We start from the raw sequence: 17,605 nt of genomic DNA on the forward strand, positions 1-17,605 counted from the left end.
ATGACCGGCATTAAAATGCACGAGCTCATCTCGCGGACTTCAACGGCATCCTCCCCGATTTGCGATGAGAATGAATGTACGCATATCAGTATCTGTGTACACGCCGGCATGTACCCTCTACCCCTATCCTGGGCCCCTTCACATGACTCTCCAAACAATACTCTCCCACGTGGCACAAACAACAAAGACACGCCAGCTTCCAACAACAACCACAAGAGAACGAAAGAAAGGGAGAAAACCGCCTCCCGGCCGCAAGCCACCCCATACCGGAACCGGACCAGTCCATGTCCGGCGCAGGCAAGTAGGCCAGGCAACAAGATAGACATAGACAGTACCCAGACCGGCCGAGAACAAACAGACAACAAGGCAAGCCGAAACGGCCTCAGCCCTACTATGTATTGTCTTTCTCCTAAATCTGGATCACCCTCCATCCCCCCTCGCCCCCCCTAAGCCGACAACCGTCGGCACACCACCACCTTCCTCACACCCTTCAGATCGCCTTTGTCCCAGACAAGAGTAAGGTACCCGCAAGCCACTGATGCGATAGCCCCAACGGCTTTTGGAGGGCCCCAGAACCCCAAGCCAAAACAAGAAAAAAAAGGCGATCGAGAAAGCGCGGGATGAGAGGTGAATGACGCGAGAAGTGAGACAGATCGGTGGCGGCGACGGAGGTTGCCGTCCAACGCCGTCTGGCCAGAATGGTCGAAGGGAGAGGAATACGAGTACGACAGTAAGGCTAGTCAGCGACTAGTCAGCGGGAAGGGATAAAACTAACCGACCAGCAAACAAACAAACCGGTGATTTCCAGGCTAACCGTCTGCCGTAGCCCCGTTGTAGATCTGGGGATCGCGAGATGAAGGACCTGGAGGAATCACTGCGGTTGACGGCAACTCGTGAAGCCGGTCCCCGGATCTCCACAAACCATCGTGGACCTGACTCGAATCTGCGCTGTTCAGACGAACATGTGATTGACGTCCGAAGGGATGGCGGCACATGGACAGAACACTTTCCTAAGCTTAGCAAGAGGCCAGCCCTCGACATTGTCACGCAGGGAATATGAAGTGTTTTAGATAACGTTTTGGATTGTTTTGGCTGTCTTTTTGGTGACTTTTGAAATTTTTAGTTTTGCGACGGTGACGTCGAAGTAGACAGGCAGCGCATCTCCGGTTGAGACTTTTGAGGGTCTTGATGAACAACTCCACCAACCACTCGCTGTGTAGACCCTTTTTGTTTTCCCCCTCCACCCGTTTTCACCCCCTCTTTCATGCGGCCCCGCTCCAAACCCGCCATCAAACCGCACAAAATGCGGGAGCATAGAAAAATAAGAGTGCTAACCCCGCGGTTGCCCACGGGTGCTTCCCTTGGTAGAATACACACTTCTCTTCTTGGCAGAAGTGTGGGCGAGCAGGAATAAAATGCAGACCATGGTATCATTGTGACCAGAAACGCCGCTGAATGATCAAAAAGAAAAGAAAAAGAAAATGATGGGAAAGCAACCCGCGATGAGCCGCCGTCCATGTTGCCTGCCTAGAACTCCAACCGAGTGATGCATTTGCTCGTAAACCGTGACGGGTTCACTGAGCCCAAATAATACACGGCAGAGATGACCGTCTGCCAGAAGTGAGGCTGCTGCCCCCGGGGTATCGTATCGTATGTATAAATGAGATGGACGCAGGCGGGTTGGGTGAATAGGCATTAAGTTATTACCAGGCTTGCGCGTAGCCGGCGAAGGGGTTTTGAAAGTATTTATCCCAGTTGGTCGGGTCGGTGTCCACGTCCTTGTCCTTCTTCATGAAGGGCTTGTCAGGGTACTGCTTTAGGTTCGCCACATCGGTGGAAGTGTGTCGGCGTTTGAGGACTGCATTGGCTGTCTTAGCCTTTTCAGACCGCTCGCGAAGAAGGCTTCTCCGTAGGGAGTCGGTCAGCTCGGTGGAGAGCATGTTTCGCCGGGTAGTGCGCGGCGAGAGGGCTGCGTGATGCTGCATCCCAGAAGCATTGACGTTGATGGGTTGCGCGGTAGAACGAGGAACTTCATTGATGGAGCGCATCGGCGGGGCGCGCGCGGTGCCCCCCCTCTTCATCATCAATGGGGCCTCGTCCGAGTCATTCGGAGAGGCAACCAGAGACGGGCCATTGAGTGTCGCCCTGGTGCGAGGAATGGCCGAGGTCGACTGCGACGCCATGTTGCTGAGCCTTTGAGTGCGGTCGTTATGCGCAAGCATGAGGGTGATGAGTGACCGCCGGGACGGGAGATTCGCAGACGAATCCACGCGCCTGAAGTGGATCTTGTCCTCGCCCACCGAGCTGCCGGTCTCCTCAGCAGACTCCTCCTCCCAGTCTTCGTCATCGTCGTCAATGGCGCTCTCGTCCAGATAGTCGTCCTCAGTGTCACTAATGGCAGAGGATGTGAATGTCTGTGTAACGACCTGGTTGTTGAACGAAGCCGTCTTCTTCTGCGAGTTGTTCGTGGCGACGGCCCTTTGCAGTTGTAGAGCGGCCTGAGGAGAGTTGTCCCCAGAAGAGCCTCCAAGCTGGAACATCTTGTTTCCGGGCCGGGCAGGAACCTTTCTGGTTTCCAGATCGCGGTCTTTGAAAGACTCCTCGTCTGATCCCGAGGAGCCGCCGAGCGCAAACTTTGCTTGTTGTTTCTTCGGGAGGATGATCTTGGGTGCCGGGGACTCGGTGGGTTCGGGGATCGCGCATGGAGACGGAATCTTGGATGCCGCCAACGCCATTTGGCTCGCGGGAATGGGAGACGGAGAGAAACCGCGGGTAACAATGGTCCGAGGCTGCGCCTCCTGTTCCGGCTCCGGGGTTTGTTGAGGGGGAACCGAGTCGGTCAAGGCGTCCTCCGAAGTCTCGGATATCGATTCCTGAGCAGTCGGTCCTGGTTGCTCTAGCTCGAGTGCGCTGCTCTCGCTGGATGGGGAGCGCGGGATGCTAGGGAGAGGGGCATTGAGTGGCTGCTTGGCCTCCATGATGGAGACAACCATCTTTTCGAGCTCATCCGAGGTGATATGACGCTCGCGCCCACGACTCCGGCTGCTGGCGCATGAATCCTGCCTCTGTATCCTCGGCCGTACAATATCGACCGGTGTAGTATCTGTGCTCATATCAACCGCCTCCTCGTCGGCGACTGAGTCAACACTGCCAGAAAGCTGCGGCAGGTCCTCGACCACTGTCTCGCGAGGATATTGAATATCCCGCGGTTGGCTGGTAGCGCACGAAGAGATGAGGAGCTCCTCGCCTTCGCAGCAAAATGTCTCCCTGTTCCAGAGGCGCCAACTCAAGTTCTCAAGCCGCCGTCCTTGGGCGACTGAGTCACGACACCTTGCGAAGACTGATCGCTGTGGTCAGTAAACTCAGCTGACAAAACAAGCGGTGCCATTAAACTCACCAGTCCACATGCTGAAAAGATTCGCGGGGTTTGTTGTGTCGACCTTGTGGATCACATTTGCGTCCACCTGGAGGACTGGAGCCTCTAATGACATGGGCATGATGGGCGGCGGTAGCTCGAATGCTCGAGCAGGTTCCGAACTTGGATCAAAGGAAATAGTGTAATCCGATTTCACCACTCGAGGTGCAGACGTCGGCCGTCGGATGTTGCTCTCGTTTCGTCGTCTGGGTGGTGAAGAGGTGTATGTTCTCTGCGCCGACAGCGGACTCGACTCAAAGATTGGATCCTTCTATGGAATGGGATGTCGACAACGGTTTTCGGTCTGGGTGCCGAGTTGCTCCGGATCGACTTCGTTGCCGCTTCTTGTGGTAAATACTTGGTAGTCGTCGAGGTCGCGTCCGGTTGGATCCTGGTGGTCGACAAGAGTGTGGTTCTCGAGTCAACTTGTTGAGTGGTTCGTGAGGGTGTGTTCCTAGTTCTCGATTGTTATATACGGACTGCGGGTGATCAATTCGCGTGTCGGTATGGTGCAGTGTTGGTGAAGTTCAGAATTGGAAAGGAAGGGAGGTGTGGTGGGGAGCGGATGCGAAGTTCATGTATAAGGGAATTGTCGGGGCGCCGACCACTAGGCCAGGGCCAGGTGCGTGGGATGTGGGTTCGATTCGCGGTGAATAAAAGCAATTACCAGGGCAGGTACCCACGACCTCCACCCCCTGGTCGGTCTCAGTTCCCGGTACCAGTACAATCCTTCGCAAGTCCCCGGCGTACCAGCCAGGAGAGCCGAGGGGGAGGGATTGGTGGCAAAGGGTGTGATGGAAACAGGGTCCAGGGGCAAAGAATGGGTACGTACCGAAGTACCGAGGTACCGAAGTACCGAAGTACATTCATTCGGCACGCAATATGGCCGCCCAAGTTCACCAAAGTTCGAGCAACTTCTCGCATCCTCAACCACACTGTCAACGCACCAAATTCAAACTCTGTAATCATGGTAACATCATTGCCAATTGCCAAATACGTAAGCCAGCTAGTTCTACGAACTCAGGGAAAACGGACTGGAAGCGGAGGGCCATGAAGGAGGACCTGGTGGAGGAACGAGGACGAGCGATCTCCCTCGCACGAACGGACCGAAAACCCTGGCCCAGCCCCGCTGCTGAGCCACTATTCTTAACACGGTAAGCTGTAGCATAATATCGCCCCAATTAGCATAGCGCCTCTAACAGCGCTAAGCCATCAAGAGAAGTACTTTTTCCTCAGGTCATGTGCATCTCACAAACGGCGTTTCGCTCGGGGCAAAACGCAGCCTCATTCTGAACGGAAGGAATATCCCACTTTTCCGTCGCCAGCCCCAAAAGGGCATGAGTGATTATCTCAAAAAGCCAAGAGCACAGGGTCGCATTTCAGATCCGGGGAGGTTTCCCGAATGACCGGTTCTACCGCGATTATGAGGATGTCTGTATGCAACTGTCGCAATTGAATTGAACATTGCGCTATGATTTTCTCTCCAAAAATCTCTTTTCTTGCTGCTGATGCTTCTGCAGCTAACTCCTTTCCTTGCTCTCTCCGTGCGTCGCAAGGGGCAAAGGAAACTCGATTTGGGTTCTTTCCTAAACTAGCATAGCTTCCGGACAAGTCAGGAGGCAGCCTTGCCGCCGTAAAAGCAAGTCAGGTGCTCTCAGCTGGAAAGCCCAGGCCGTTTCCCCGCAAATCCTCTCCTCCACTCAATTTGGCCCACGGTTTCCAGGGCTTGACAGCGTGCCTGTTGCTCATCAGCCCGTGATCACGAGCGCGTTTCTCTAATTGCTTGCTCCTGTTGTCGACTGAGGTGGCTGTTTCCGGTCATTTGCCAGGGGAGGCGAGGCAATGCGCATAGCCCACGACGATGGCTCCCTTCACACCATTGTGCTCATTCCACGATCAGTTGGGCATTCGAACGACCCAATTGCATACCTGCTCAGGTGTTGGAATCTCAATCCGCAACAACAACAGTCACTTGCTTGGTAGGAGGTCTGTTGCGTATGGGCAGGGGTCATGGTCAGATTGATAGCCGCGAGTGGTGTTGTGCTGACACAGCCGGGATGGCGGGCGCTAAGTGGCTCTTCAGAGCCCAGCAGGCGCCAGTTCCTTGGGCGATGATTTCCTCGCAACCTCGTGATCCCGTTGTCACAGCGCTGTCCGTCTCGATCGCCGCGGCCAACTTCCAGCACGACATCCCTACTCCCACGTCCTTCAACATTATCTTACAACACCCAGCCGTTTCCCATAGCCACGCCTTGCGATGCCTCCAAAACGACCTTACATGGCTGTTAGAATCCATGTTGAGGCTTCAACGCCGTATCGCAAAAGGGGCGTTTTCTTCTCACATGATGCCCTCCGTGGCTGGTGCCGGCCACCCCACGCCGAAGAACCGAAAGCCCCTGCTAAGGCGCAATCTCACCAACGCCGGTTGGCGCTTCCGGTGTCCCAGAGCCCGATATCACTTTGATCCCTGTTCGCGGAAGTGCTCCCGGTGTGAGTTGGTGGTATGAGAGACGACGCCTCCTGCCGGATTTGGGACGCCTTTCCCTTGTCGGCGCCCGCAACAAAAAGCGGAGACCCCAGTTTTTCCCGTCGCTGTGGTTCATGCGCTGGTTGCGACGCCGTGGCTTTGGGACGATGCGAAATTGCTCCTCCCTTGGCAAACTACAACGCCTCGTCTGGTGAAATGTCGTGACGGCGGAAGCAATCGTGGAATCTTTGTCGTCATCATCCCGGAACTCGGGCACATCCGTTGCTAATTTCTTGCGCGAAAACGGTCTGTACCCTGGCTGGGAAACAGGGCCAGAGGTCGAAATTGTTGTGTATGCGTGTAAGATGCCGTATCAGGCGGCCACCGTCCATCCAGCCTTCACCTGGATGGACTCTGGTTTTTTATCCTATCAGCAAACCGGGAATCTATGCGAGTCATTTTTGAGAGGCCTGATGGGTGAGTTCCTCCTTGCTCAACTTTCTGTCTCGACAACGAAATGGAAACGCCTCTGAGAGGGCCACCACAAACTCGGGCATCCCCCCCCCGACCAGAACCCGATGGCGCACATTGGCCCCCACGTCCAATAACCCCTACCACACATCAAGATTCAATAACCACCACCCCTCTTGGTTGTTGCCTCGGTCACAACAAGTGGAAGTTTCGGACATCTAATTTTGGTGCTGATCCTCGAATGTCCGCAAACCTCAGCACGTGGTTCAACCAGCATCCCATTCGAATTACAACGGCAACCAGTTGGGCAAGTACTGCTCGCCACGTGAGGTCCAAGCAGCCGATCGTCTCCAGTCTGAGAACCATCCCTCAATAGTCCAGCCGGGGGCAATTGAAATTGACCTGGCATGCCTGTGTCTCCAACAGTCCAGGGCTTCATTTGTATCTTTTCAAATGCATACTGGAGGAAGCGAAACAGCAAAAGAAACAACCAACTATTGATCCCCTGCAGTCTCCTGCGTCGCAGATCCAAAAGACCGCCCAGGAACCTGTGACCTGCCCTCGGCCTCGGCGGCGGGCTGAAGTGAAAAATGACAACCGCACAACGGGGTACCAATAAAAGGTCTGCGACCGCGGGGAATCGGACAGCCGTCACCTTCAACACCTACGCAAGAAGTGACAGTCCCGAAACAAGTCATTTAATCAAAAACCGCACCGACCCGACACCGCGGAGCCAGCCCATGGGGTCACACGGCACAGCTGCAGCAACGGACCGCTTTTTTATCATGTGCGAACGGAGAAAGCACGCAGCCTCACTGTCCGTTTCCAAAAAATATTCATTCTCTACGGATGAACAAACACAAATCCCCAAAAGCGAAAGTCGAAACATGCCCACCAATACTCGAGGGCCGGCCGGACCGTGCAGGCTGGCCCGTCCCGACTTCTTAGTGTAGAGGCGTCGTCACTGCGCCGCACTCGTTCAGGGGTTAACTCCGTCGAAACGCGTCTCAGGAGAACCAACTTCGAAAGCCTGCAACTGATGAGGGTCGGAAGATAAAGCTCGTGGAACCCCCACATTCTTGACCCCCAACACGAAAGAACCAAAGAAAGTCCCGATGTTTGGCTTGTGCCAATGCGGCTTCCCTTGGGACAGGGGTTGGGAGATGCAGCCGTTCGTTACGCAACCTCCCACCACGCTTTTCTCCCACAGCTTTGCACTGTATTTGCATACGTACGAAGTACGAAGTACACTTGGTAACTTGGATGTAAGCAACTACCTACCTATGTACCTATGTGCTGCGTTTATGAGGATCTGGCCAAGCAAGCCGCCGTGCGACCTCAAGGCCGGCCGTCTGGCCAACTGGACACCGCGACCGACCCAGGCCTCGAAGGCGAGTACAGTACATACTCCCAAGGGTCCAAACGAACAACCAGTCAGTGCGGCCGCGGTTTGACACACAGCACGCACAGATACCCGGCCAGCCAGCCTCATCCGCGCCAGGTCCTCTGAGTACATATCTACATACACAGTCTCCGATTTCTGTGCAACGTTCGTATCGCTCCCCATCGAATTGGACCTGGTGCTTGTCGGGTATCGGCGTCGAGATCTGCTTTGCGGATGCGTCTCGTCTGTCTGCTGACGGGCGGTGGATGTTTGACACCGCTCACAACCTGAACATAGCCGACCGGAGTTTACGTGCGAATCACAAACCTGGAGTTGCTTCCCGTGTTGGATTTACCTGGGCTGAACCCCCTGAGCTCCTCAGTGCATGCGTCCACGACATCGATGGCGATGCAAGTGCGCCAGCCGATATTGAAGACAACAAGCATCGCGTATCGAGATGTGGAATCCAAGATAAGCGAGTTTACGCTGGGGGTTGCCCCACCCGGGAACGGTGGGGATGGGAGGTTTTGGTCAAGTCTCACCGACGAGGAAACGGAGGGCAAACCGGAGATGACCTACAAACCGTACTTGGTAGGTTGGTCATGCTTCAAGACAAATACCCAATGTACAAACGCCCATGCACATACCCAAGGTAAACTCAGCCAACCCGAAGGTCTTTCCAGTTCCCAGTCCGAAACGGATCCTTTTCGTGTAGATTTCCGCCACAATTTCACGAAAGGTCGGCGAAAGTCGGTCATTGCCAGCCAGGTCAGGGGCGAGCAGGTGTGCGCAAGCGCCAATCACCATCATTCGAATTCATAGGGTCACCCATTTCAGACAGGTAGTTACCAAGCTGGAGGGAACACATGCCCATGATGCCCCTTCATCACGGGCCGGCAACATGACGAAGGAACGCCGAACGCTTTCCCCGATGCAGGTAGACCCCGATCCACACCCCTGAATGTTACATCCTTGCAAACGTCTCGGGCGCCAAGCCAGGCACTTCAACGTCTTTGGTGACCGAGCACGCCGCACGCGCGAACCGAGCCGCGGTGCCGGTCTTTGGCACGGGTCAGCACCCAACTTCCCCTTGCCTCAACTACCTACATACCCACAAAAGAGAAAGGCGAGGCCTTCACCTCGGGTTTGAAGACCGGAGGCGAGACTCGGAGGCCTTGGACTGGACCGTTCTCGCCGTTACTCCGTCCATCTGGTCAGAACCTAGAACATCATCCCGACTAGTGTCTCGGGGACTTTGCAATGGCATCGTCGCATCTGAAGAAAACTCCGTGCAACGGCGTCCTTCCAACCCATGGATGCCATGAGAATTTTTGATGAAAAAGACCCGGGATTAAATCGACGCTCCCCGCAGTTCCGTCCCGACGGTTATTCACAGGCCCCTGCTGGCCTCGCATCGCATCGCAGCTGTCAAAAAAAGGTGACGAAATTTATCCGGCACGTGTGGAGAGAAAAATTGCCCGTGAATTTATCTTGGCTCGTCCGAAGGAGGATTCTCGGTGGTTTCCAGAACATTGCGGAGCCCTGGACCCCGTCGACCCGGCGTAATTATTCCCCTCGGTCCCTCATTTTCCTTGCTGCGCGTCGGCCACGGCCCGACTCCCTAGTGGAACGTGTCTCCATTGTGACGACACCGGTTGGGTTTTTCGACTTCGAGCACAATGGAGAATGGGGTTTGGGAATTGTCAGCTTGGCGAAAATGGCATCCATTTCCAACCTTCTGCCCAGCTGCCTAACAAGTTCGTGCCTGATTCCCCTCCACTAGAAAACAGATTTCGTGTGGTGGGTCCCATTGTCAGGTCGAAGTCAACCCCACATCCACGTGCGTTTTGGATGGGGAGGGATACTTGAGATGAGATGTGGCTCGTGCAGCGGGACGGTTTTTTTTTTCCAGAGGTGACGGATGTGGCGCCGAGTTCGAGGGGAAAACAAATCAACTCGCTCCAATTGGGAACGCTGCGTCTGCGGCTAGGCCAGCTGTCCGTCATTCCGGCCCTACGAATACTGATCGACTTTGCATGTCGATTACTGTGCTTGTATGGATGGAGATGGATGGAGTTGTATTCCGCCTTCTCTCAACCCAGCTTGCTTGAAGAAGAGGCATCTGCCGAAACCGTTTTCCTTGCCATGGCTGCGGTCGACTCGGCCCCATCATGGCCCATCAACCATGTCCACACGGTCGGCAAGGGCTTCTCCGACAAGGAATTCCCTCTTTGCCCGTGGTGCCGTCCCCGCCTCACCGCTGGTTCACCGTCTGCCGTCTCCGCTTTATTGCATCGCCGCGTCTCAGGGACTGGGGCATCACATCCAACCGAGAGACATCTACCAAACAAGTCGAGAAAATTCTGTTTCTTTTTACCGCTTTTTTTTTCTGTTTCAGAGACCCAAAGAACACCACATCATGAAGTCGTTGAGTGGTTCCCTCGCAAACTTCCCCCAGCTAGTCTGAGCCGAGTCCCGAGGTCACTGCCCGGCATCCGATTCCCATGGCGAAGAGGCATTTAACTAGCGGAGGCCCCTGCCCCGCCTCGGCCCCCCGGGAAATCCCGGGCAATGCCGGCTCTGCACATGGTCGTGACTGGGAAGAGGGGAGTTGCTGTCAGTTGACAAGTCCATCTGATGAAGAAACAACCGAGTTTGGGGCAAAGGTACGCGTTTTGTGACGTGATGTTCGTCTTGCCTTCGCTGCAAACCCCCTCTTTGGCCTAGCTGGCCGGGGTTAACCCCGTGTAGGAGCGGCGAAAGATGTTCCTAAGAAGACCACCGACAACTGACTCGGGGAACCCACACCGGTGGACAACAGGACAACAAACCGCGTGGCTAAGGATTAATCAACACCCCTTCTTTTCCGATTTAATCTTTTATCTTGTCATTTATCCTATTTATTTATTGCCAAGTGCCGTAGGTCAAGCCGACTTTCCAGGGTCTCTTTGTGGAGTGTATCAACCCGCCTTGAGGGTGAGTTGCACACGCTAGGTAGTTACCGTCCCCAGGAGGAAACACATCTCTAAGACTTGGCATCCGGGGTCATCGCAACCGTGGCATTGCCACGGATTGTACAAGTACAGAATACGCTGGTTGCATTGTCAGAGCACTCAATGGGACGCTGACGGGTCGCCCGTAAACCGTTCCGCTCATTGTTCGCCCGGCTGCCGATCGACCGTTTCGAATTGAGCTGCCGGAGACGACATCGAGAAGCGGTTGGGAGCCCTCAGCTCCGCCTGCCCAGCCGCAACCCGCATAAGCGGACCGGCAATGCGGCGCCGTTGCGACCGTTTCTTTCTGGCCAGCAGGCTCGTTCGGTACTTGACCACATTAGCCGATGCAAACGAAGGGGTCACAAGGCTATCGAAGTTCTTCTTCAGCCCTGTGCGGTTGGTGTGCTTAAAATACTTCTTTTGATATGACCTGTCCAACAAACCACGTCAATAGACACTATGGTTGACGAACCTCAGCGTCCCGTCCATGTCTCACCGCTTCATCCGTCTAGACTAGGCCTGAGACACGCGGGATACGGGATGGATGGCTTGACTTCCCGAGAAAAGTCGACCAAGACACTGTCGAGTGAAATGGACCTGATGATCTTCGCTCGGTGGGCGGGAAGGTAGGGTCACAGCAACACTCACCCACCGTCGCGCGTCGTTTCAGGGTCCGCAGTGGTGAAGCCTAGTAAAGAGTGTGTGTGTCTGTTGAGACACTAGACCCTAGATCGGCCGCTCCAGCGACTGCCGCGTGTAAGGTGCGTTGTTCGGGGTGTGGTCAGTCGGGCGACAGCTAGCCAGATGCCAGTGTCGTGACCTTGGAACGGGATCACCAGTTTTTTTCCTCTCGCAAAGTATCTCCCACACAATTGCCCATCCATTTCCCCAGATTCTCGGCTGCAGATCACGTTCGGTTCGGAAATGCAGCGGGCGGGCGGACGGGGCAAAATGGAGTCAGTCGATTGCCTTGACTGCCCGTTCTTTGCCGCTTACCGCGCCACTCAGGAGTCAGTCATGTGCACCCTCTTTTGCCTCGACTTGATGATGTCCGGGCGGAGCAACAGCACCCTTTTTTCTTTTCGCATCCCGCCCAGCTTCGAGGCTCTCCCACCGGCCCGGCCAGTCAGTGCCTGATGGGGAAGCTACATAACGAAAGCCTGAGGCGGGATCGCAAGCGAGGTCGCCGCCGCCGTGGTGCCACCGAGGCGGCGCTCGTCAAGTGACTTGTGTTTTTTTGTTGGCCCGCTCGCCCAGCCTGGCCTTCTGCCCTGTCGCACGGGTCGGACCCCGCTCGGCCGTTGCTGATGATGGATGGGTAATGCGGCAAATATGTTGTCGCTCACTCTCCTCGTTAACTCACACGCACCTTGTGTGGTCTGGGTGTCTGGGTCAGCAGCGGCGGGCAAGTTTGTTGCGTTCCCCGGATGACACCCGCTAACGAGCCACCACTGGACATGTTGCTGGATGGAGTTGGAATTTTCCTGTGACGCAACTCCACGCCGAAAGAATAGTAATGGCAATCAGGACCGAGCAAGCGAGCGACGCAGGGTCTCGGGAACGACTCCAGACAATCCCGCAGAGTGGAAATTGGGGGGGTACTTTGAAATCCCACGTGGCTGATAATTGCGCCGGAATTGCGGGACTTTAGGGCATCGCTTCGGCGACGAGCAGCGGGAATGGCACGCACTCCAGCCCGGCCCGGCAGTCCACCTCTCTGACCAGGGCAGCGTTACCTAGAACCGAATACACACTGTTCGCTAGCAAGGCGATCCGGAGTCGAGATTGCGGTTTCACTGGCCGGGTCGCCATGTGCAAAGTACCGTGGACATGGCTCGAAGTAACCACCATCTATCTCGACTTTCGGAACAAGGTTTGAGTCGGTGTTTTCAGGCTGATTTCTCAAATCTGGGGAAGCTGGGGAAATTTCCAGGCTCCTGGGCTGCAAGGTCCACACCTCTGTCCCATGGGCCATTGTCGTGGCTTTTCAGTGGCTCTTGGTGGGGCTCTATCCACACAAACCAAACAACGTCAACCTTCAAACCTTCAAGCTCTTTTCATCCAACCCGGAACTCAACATCAATGGTTCTAAATCCAACAACCACGGAATCCATTTAATCTGGGCCAGGGCAATTACAACCGACGGAAGCAGCCCAGATCTGTGTAAGGCGACAGCACGGATCGGTCAGAACCCGATTCGGCCGAGTACGAAGCAAGCAGAGACAAGGCAAGCTGCATCCGATCGATTGTCCTCCCTTCCGGGATTCTTCGAGACACGATGCTGCACGCAGTAAAGGACGACGACCTCAAATGCAGAGATATTTAATCATTTTTTTGTCTGAATTATCAGCTTTTTACTTAATTCTTTTATTTTATCTATTTCATCTATTGTTTTCTCCTTGTTTTCGGCTCTTGTCTAGCGGTCATGCCCACAACCCCCGAGGACAACAACGGCGAAGCAGATATCCCATGTGCAACGGACCACCCCTTCGTCAATCCTTCAAACCACATTGATGTGGCTCTGACACGCGAGCTGCGGTCATACATTTGCACCCGAACCACACCGCTGACTTGTCGACTTTGTCCCGGCAGTTGGAACCTCACGGCACAGCTACTCGGTGTCGAATCGGATTGTTTGGCTATTGGTTAGGTAGGTACGTATGGTCATCAGAGCTTTGATGATATTGCCTCAGCCCGTCTTCTATGGTAGTACACGGTGGTCTGCTTCTACGGTACCCGGGCCATTCAGGATGGTTTGGCGACCCTGAACCGAACCAACAATAGATGCTCGAGTTATACGGCCTCAGTTGCCATCTGACCCTCATCCTCTCAATCGGAGTCCGACAACGCTGTCGTGCAACCATCCTGAACCCAGCGCCGCGGATTAACGAGGGGATTGGTATTGTGGGCTCTTTCCCACGAACCGATACCCCCGCTGTGTCACCCTTCGGCTCACGCAACGCGGCGTCAAGAGCTGCCGTCAATCTCGCGTCTCCTGATGACCCCTTCACCTAAGCCAAGTGACGATGTTGTACGACCCCAGTGGAAATTTCGCCGATGCCGCGAGCAAGCAAATGAGATCCGAAGGCATGCAGCCGCGCTAGCAACAGCTCCAAGAGTCGTGCAGTACTATTGATTGAAACCCCGGCACGAGTCTCAAGGCGCAACGAGGGCTGAGGGACACTGCAACCCACAACCGAGTCAGTGGAACAAGCTTCCCGTTCCCCATGGTCACCACGCGGCTGGCCGGGGTTTCGCGTTCGGGCCCGGGGTATTCTCGACTCCTGACGTTCAAGAGAAGGAAAGGGGTATGATCCGGGTCATTTGGTGATACACTTAGTCTTGACGCTGTAAGACCGCCACATCTGTCGTTCGGACGGCATATCGTCAGCATCGCACTCCAGCATCTCACTTAAGCCCCCTTTTTTCACCACTCTTGTTGTCAATCCCCTTGCTCACTGACATCGGGTATGTCGTCACCGGCCTCTCCGGTCGTTCAAGTCTAGGGACATGGCGTGGCCTTCTTCGTTCTGTACACGCACAGGAGGTTTGCACGGCATATATTGCTGACCTCAGAACTTAGTTGCGCCACATTCGTTGACTCCCAGGTTCATCTCTCACCACTTCTCCGGGGAAGCACCCGGCGCTACGACACTCCCGCCTCGGACCGTTCCACTACCCCGGCCTCATGATCAATGAGTTTCCCCGTGGTCAGACGAACGAGCTCAACCGTCAGCCACAAAGTCACACAACACACAATTGAACAACCCAATGGGAACTTGTCCCGGCGTGCAGGTGAGCCGTTCGGTGAAGCTTTGCCGCTGCCTTGCCTCAGGAAAAACGTCCAATCAAACCAGACCGTTTTCGACCAAAGCCTTGGGGGCCGGCTGTTTCTGGAACTGGGGAGGATTGGATTTGCCAAATCTAGCCCTACGCGGCCCAAGTGGGTTGTCAAGTGCCGGCAGAGTCCTGCCTCGAGCGTTCGAATCGGGCGAAGATATTTTGCCGTTTTGTTTATCTGATTTTATCACACCAGCCTTGTGAGGTCCCATTTCAACTTCTATCCCTGTCTCGACCTGTCGGTACTTCGTGTCCAGATCACGGGCATCTCCCCCGTTCGAAGGCTGATTGGTGGGGGGTCCAAGACGGGATCTGGAGTATGAGCCTTTCGACAAATTCTTGACCGCTCCTTCATCCTGTCCTCATATCCTAAATGCCCGACTCGGTCCGTTGGCTCTGGTGTTTCCCAGACACAGCCCGTCCCAAACGAAGGATGAACTGTGAGGCTTGCCACCCTCATCCCCGCCCAGGCTAAATCGCCCGGTTAATCTCTTCTGGGCGACTGCTCGAGGGCCAGCTGATGGGCTGAGAGCCTGGGAGAAGTTCCCTCAGCCTGACCCTAGCTCTCCATTTAGCCGCAGACGCGTGGAAGGAGCCGCCTTGTTGAATGGAGCGGATGGCTGATGACGCCCAGACCCTTCTGACGCCGGCACAGCAGTTGAAATGGCCCGGACGCCTCGCGCTTGGGCCGCATCGCAACGCGCTCGCGGTTGGCACCGTTGTGCAGGACGCCAGCGCGCTTCGTTGGTGGGTTTTTCTATGAAGTCGAATCTCCACCCGCGGTACAAAGGGACGCGAAGTCCGGCAAGGATGGGCTAGCATCTTTCGCGTTTATTTGGCGCGGATCCAATTGTCAGGGCATCTTTGCTGATGACGGTGATGCCCGGGTCTCCGTCCGGGGATGTGATTCGAAGACGGAATTAGACTGCCTAGCCAAAGACGGTCCTTGTCCCGTTTCAACCACCGGAAGTCAGCAGAAGGTCGCCTCAATCTGTCCGTTCCAGACCCTAGCCACTGAACTCACAAACCACGGTTGGCGACATCGGCGCGGACCCTCGTCTTGTTCTTGCTTTTCTCCCCTTGGGCGCCAAACAAAGCTGCTCAGTGCATTGATCACAGCCCGGTCCTCGGCTGCGCAGCCCTTGATCGCTGGTCAAGTGAGCACCAGCTGACTCTCCAGCCGCGTTCCAACCCCTGGACGCGGGGGGGGATGAGGCGGGGAAGCAAGGGTTCTAAGGGGTTGAGCTTGGTTGGTGGAACCATTGCCTGCGCTCGAGGTTCATCCAAGACTCGGCCTGTCCCGTGGTTCACTGCGAGGAGCACCACTGGTCGGCGTTGAACCCAATCACAGCGCGTCATCGGCCACATCCCTCTCCGAACACGCTTTGTCCCTCACCCCACGCCGTGGCCATGCCGCACAGCACCCCGCGACGACGATGAGGTGATCATGAACCCTTGCTGATGACCGGAAAGGATTGACAACCATGGAGGTCAGCGAGGCCGGTTCGGCAAGCGAAGCGAAGTTCCGGACCAGAACTGCAGGGACCTTCACCCGCTTTGACGACTCTTCGACACCTTATTGATGTCCAAAAACAGATGTCTCCACATCATTTTGAGAGTTGGCGTTCTGACCACAGTCGCTTGACAAGTCGCCAGTACGGTGGCCTTGCGTTCCTTGACAGTGAGGAGGTCTCGGCTTCCTCGAGGAAATGGAATGATAGGTTTAGGTCGCTGTGCGCAATTTCGTCGGGGTTCGAGAACAGCCTCGCCAGCCCCAATGCACCAGACGACTCCTCTGCTCTTGTTGAAAACTCGTCATCCCAGGATCAGTAACTATCCACATCTACGAAGCCTTTCAACATGGGGTATGTCTTCTCGGGCCCGCGAGCCGCTTCACCAGAGCAAAGGACAGACGGCGAGCAGGGTCCTTAGAAACGGAACCTATCCAGGGCAGCCTCGCATGGTTCGCGAACATGGTGAACAGACTGAACCCCGAACTCGGCATCTCCAACCCCTTCTCAGCAACCGCGCTGATGTGAAGTCGACAACCCCGCAACCTTCCTCTTGTTCTCTGGCCCCGGTGTAGCCGGCAGTATCTCACATTCGAACCGAAACCCCGCTCGCCCTTCGAGCCTCCCTCCGCGGACCCCCGCGGATCGCAGAGCGTCTCGGATTCGCGAGCGATCGGAGGGTGCCTCTCGCGCCGTGGCTGTTACTGGCCAGCATTCCAGAGGTCTGTTACCGAGGACCTATGGGAAGGTAGATACGCCGAGGGAGCCATCGTTGGCGGTCAGAACCTCGGAGCCTGCGGGCTGTGGATGGACTGCGAGAGTTTGGATGTTGGTGTTGCGGGGGTGAGTGGGTTGCTTTGCTTTCTCGGCGCGCGTTGTTACACAGAACCGCCCCGCGCAACCGAACCCCCACCACCAGATCAAGCGCCGCGGGCGTGGGCGGTATGTGTCCGTGACTTGTTCGCATTGTGTGGGCGCCTGGCCCAGGCCGCTTGGCCGGTCAAAGGGTCTCCACGAGGACGACTTGAGGTGACTCGGCCGTGTTGGTAAATCGTGAAACATTTGGGGAAACGAATCAGTGTGCTTTACGCCGTTTGGGCCATGTGGAATCACACGGTTACCGCCCGCACAGCACCACCGCGGGCGGGGGCCAGTCGAGGCACAGGCACAAGCGCCGGCGATGACGGCGCCCTCCGTTTCCACCCCAATCCCTTCTCGTGGCCTCCTAAACTCAGCAAAGCTCAACAAGAGAAATACACAACACGCCTCATCTTTCCTACACTGCACCGCGCTGCACTGCGCTGCAAACGCACAGTAATCCACCGGCTGGCCGGCCGGCACTTGACCACACTGCCGAACGGCCCCCTCGCATCCCCACCAACCACAAGCCGCCGTCAAAACAATAAGGTTTCAAACCCCAGGGGGGTGCCGTTGCCCTGCGCGTGGGTGCCGTATTAATCTATTCCGTCTCTGCCAGTTGGCCAGCCCCGTTGCGACTCAGCGCGGCCCAGGTCGCCACCC

The 17,605-nt window shown here is 55.8% G+C and overlaps 2 protein-coding genes across 2 annotated transcripts; one reads left to right on the forward strand and one right to left on the reverse strand.

The window, feature by feature from the left end:
* Nucleotides 1-1,610: 1,610 nt before the first annotated feature.
* Nucleotides 1,611-3,700, reverse strand: F5144DRAFT_94633 (uncharacterized protein). Its single transcript, XM_066793591.1, has 2 exons — nucleotides 3,398-3,700; nucleotides 1,611-3,340 (listed from the first exon to the last, which is right to left on the reverse strand). The coding sequence occupies exons 1-2, from the start codon at nucleotides 3,495-3,497 to the stop codon at nucleotides 1,704-1,706; spliced, it is 1,737 nt and encodes a 578-aa protein (XP_066646018.1). The 5' UTR covers nucleotides 3,498-3,700; the 3' UTR covers nucleotides 1,611-1,703.
* Nucleotides 3,701-5,472: 1,772 nt separating this feature from the next.
* On the forward strand, nucleotides 5,473-6,935 carry F5144DRAFT_544649 (uncharacterized protein; the record flags this gene model as incomplete). The annotated part of the gene is made up of 4 exons (XM_066787308.1): nucleotides 5,473-5,905; nucleotides 6,213-6,359; nucleotides 6,628-6,678; nucleotides 6,865-6,935. 4 exons carry the CDS (start codon nucleotides 5,473-5,475, stop codon nucleotides 6,933-6,935), a joined length of 702 nt encoding a protein of 233 aa, XP_066646019.1.
* Nucleotides 6,936-17,605: the final 10,670 nt, after the last annotated feature.

This window comes from Chaetomium tenue, assembly GCF_020726465.1.
Source record: "Chaetomium tenue strain MPI-SDFR-AT-0079 chromosome Unknown F5144scaffold_2, whole genome shotgun sequence".
Classification (NCBI taxonomy): domain Eukaryota; kingdom Fungi; phylum Ascomycota; class Sordariomycetes; order Sordariales; family Chaetomiaceae; genus Chaetomium; species Chaetomium tenue.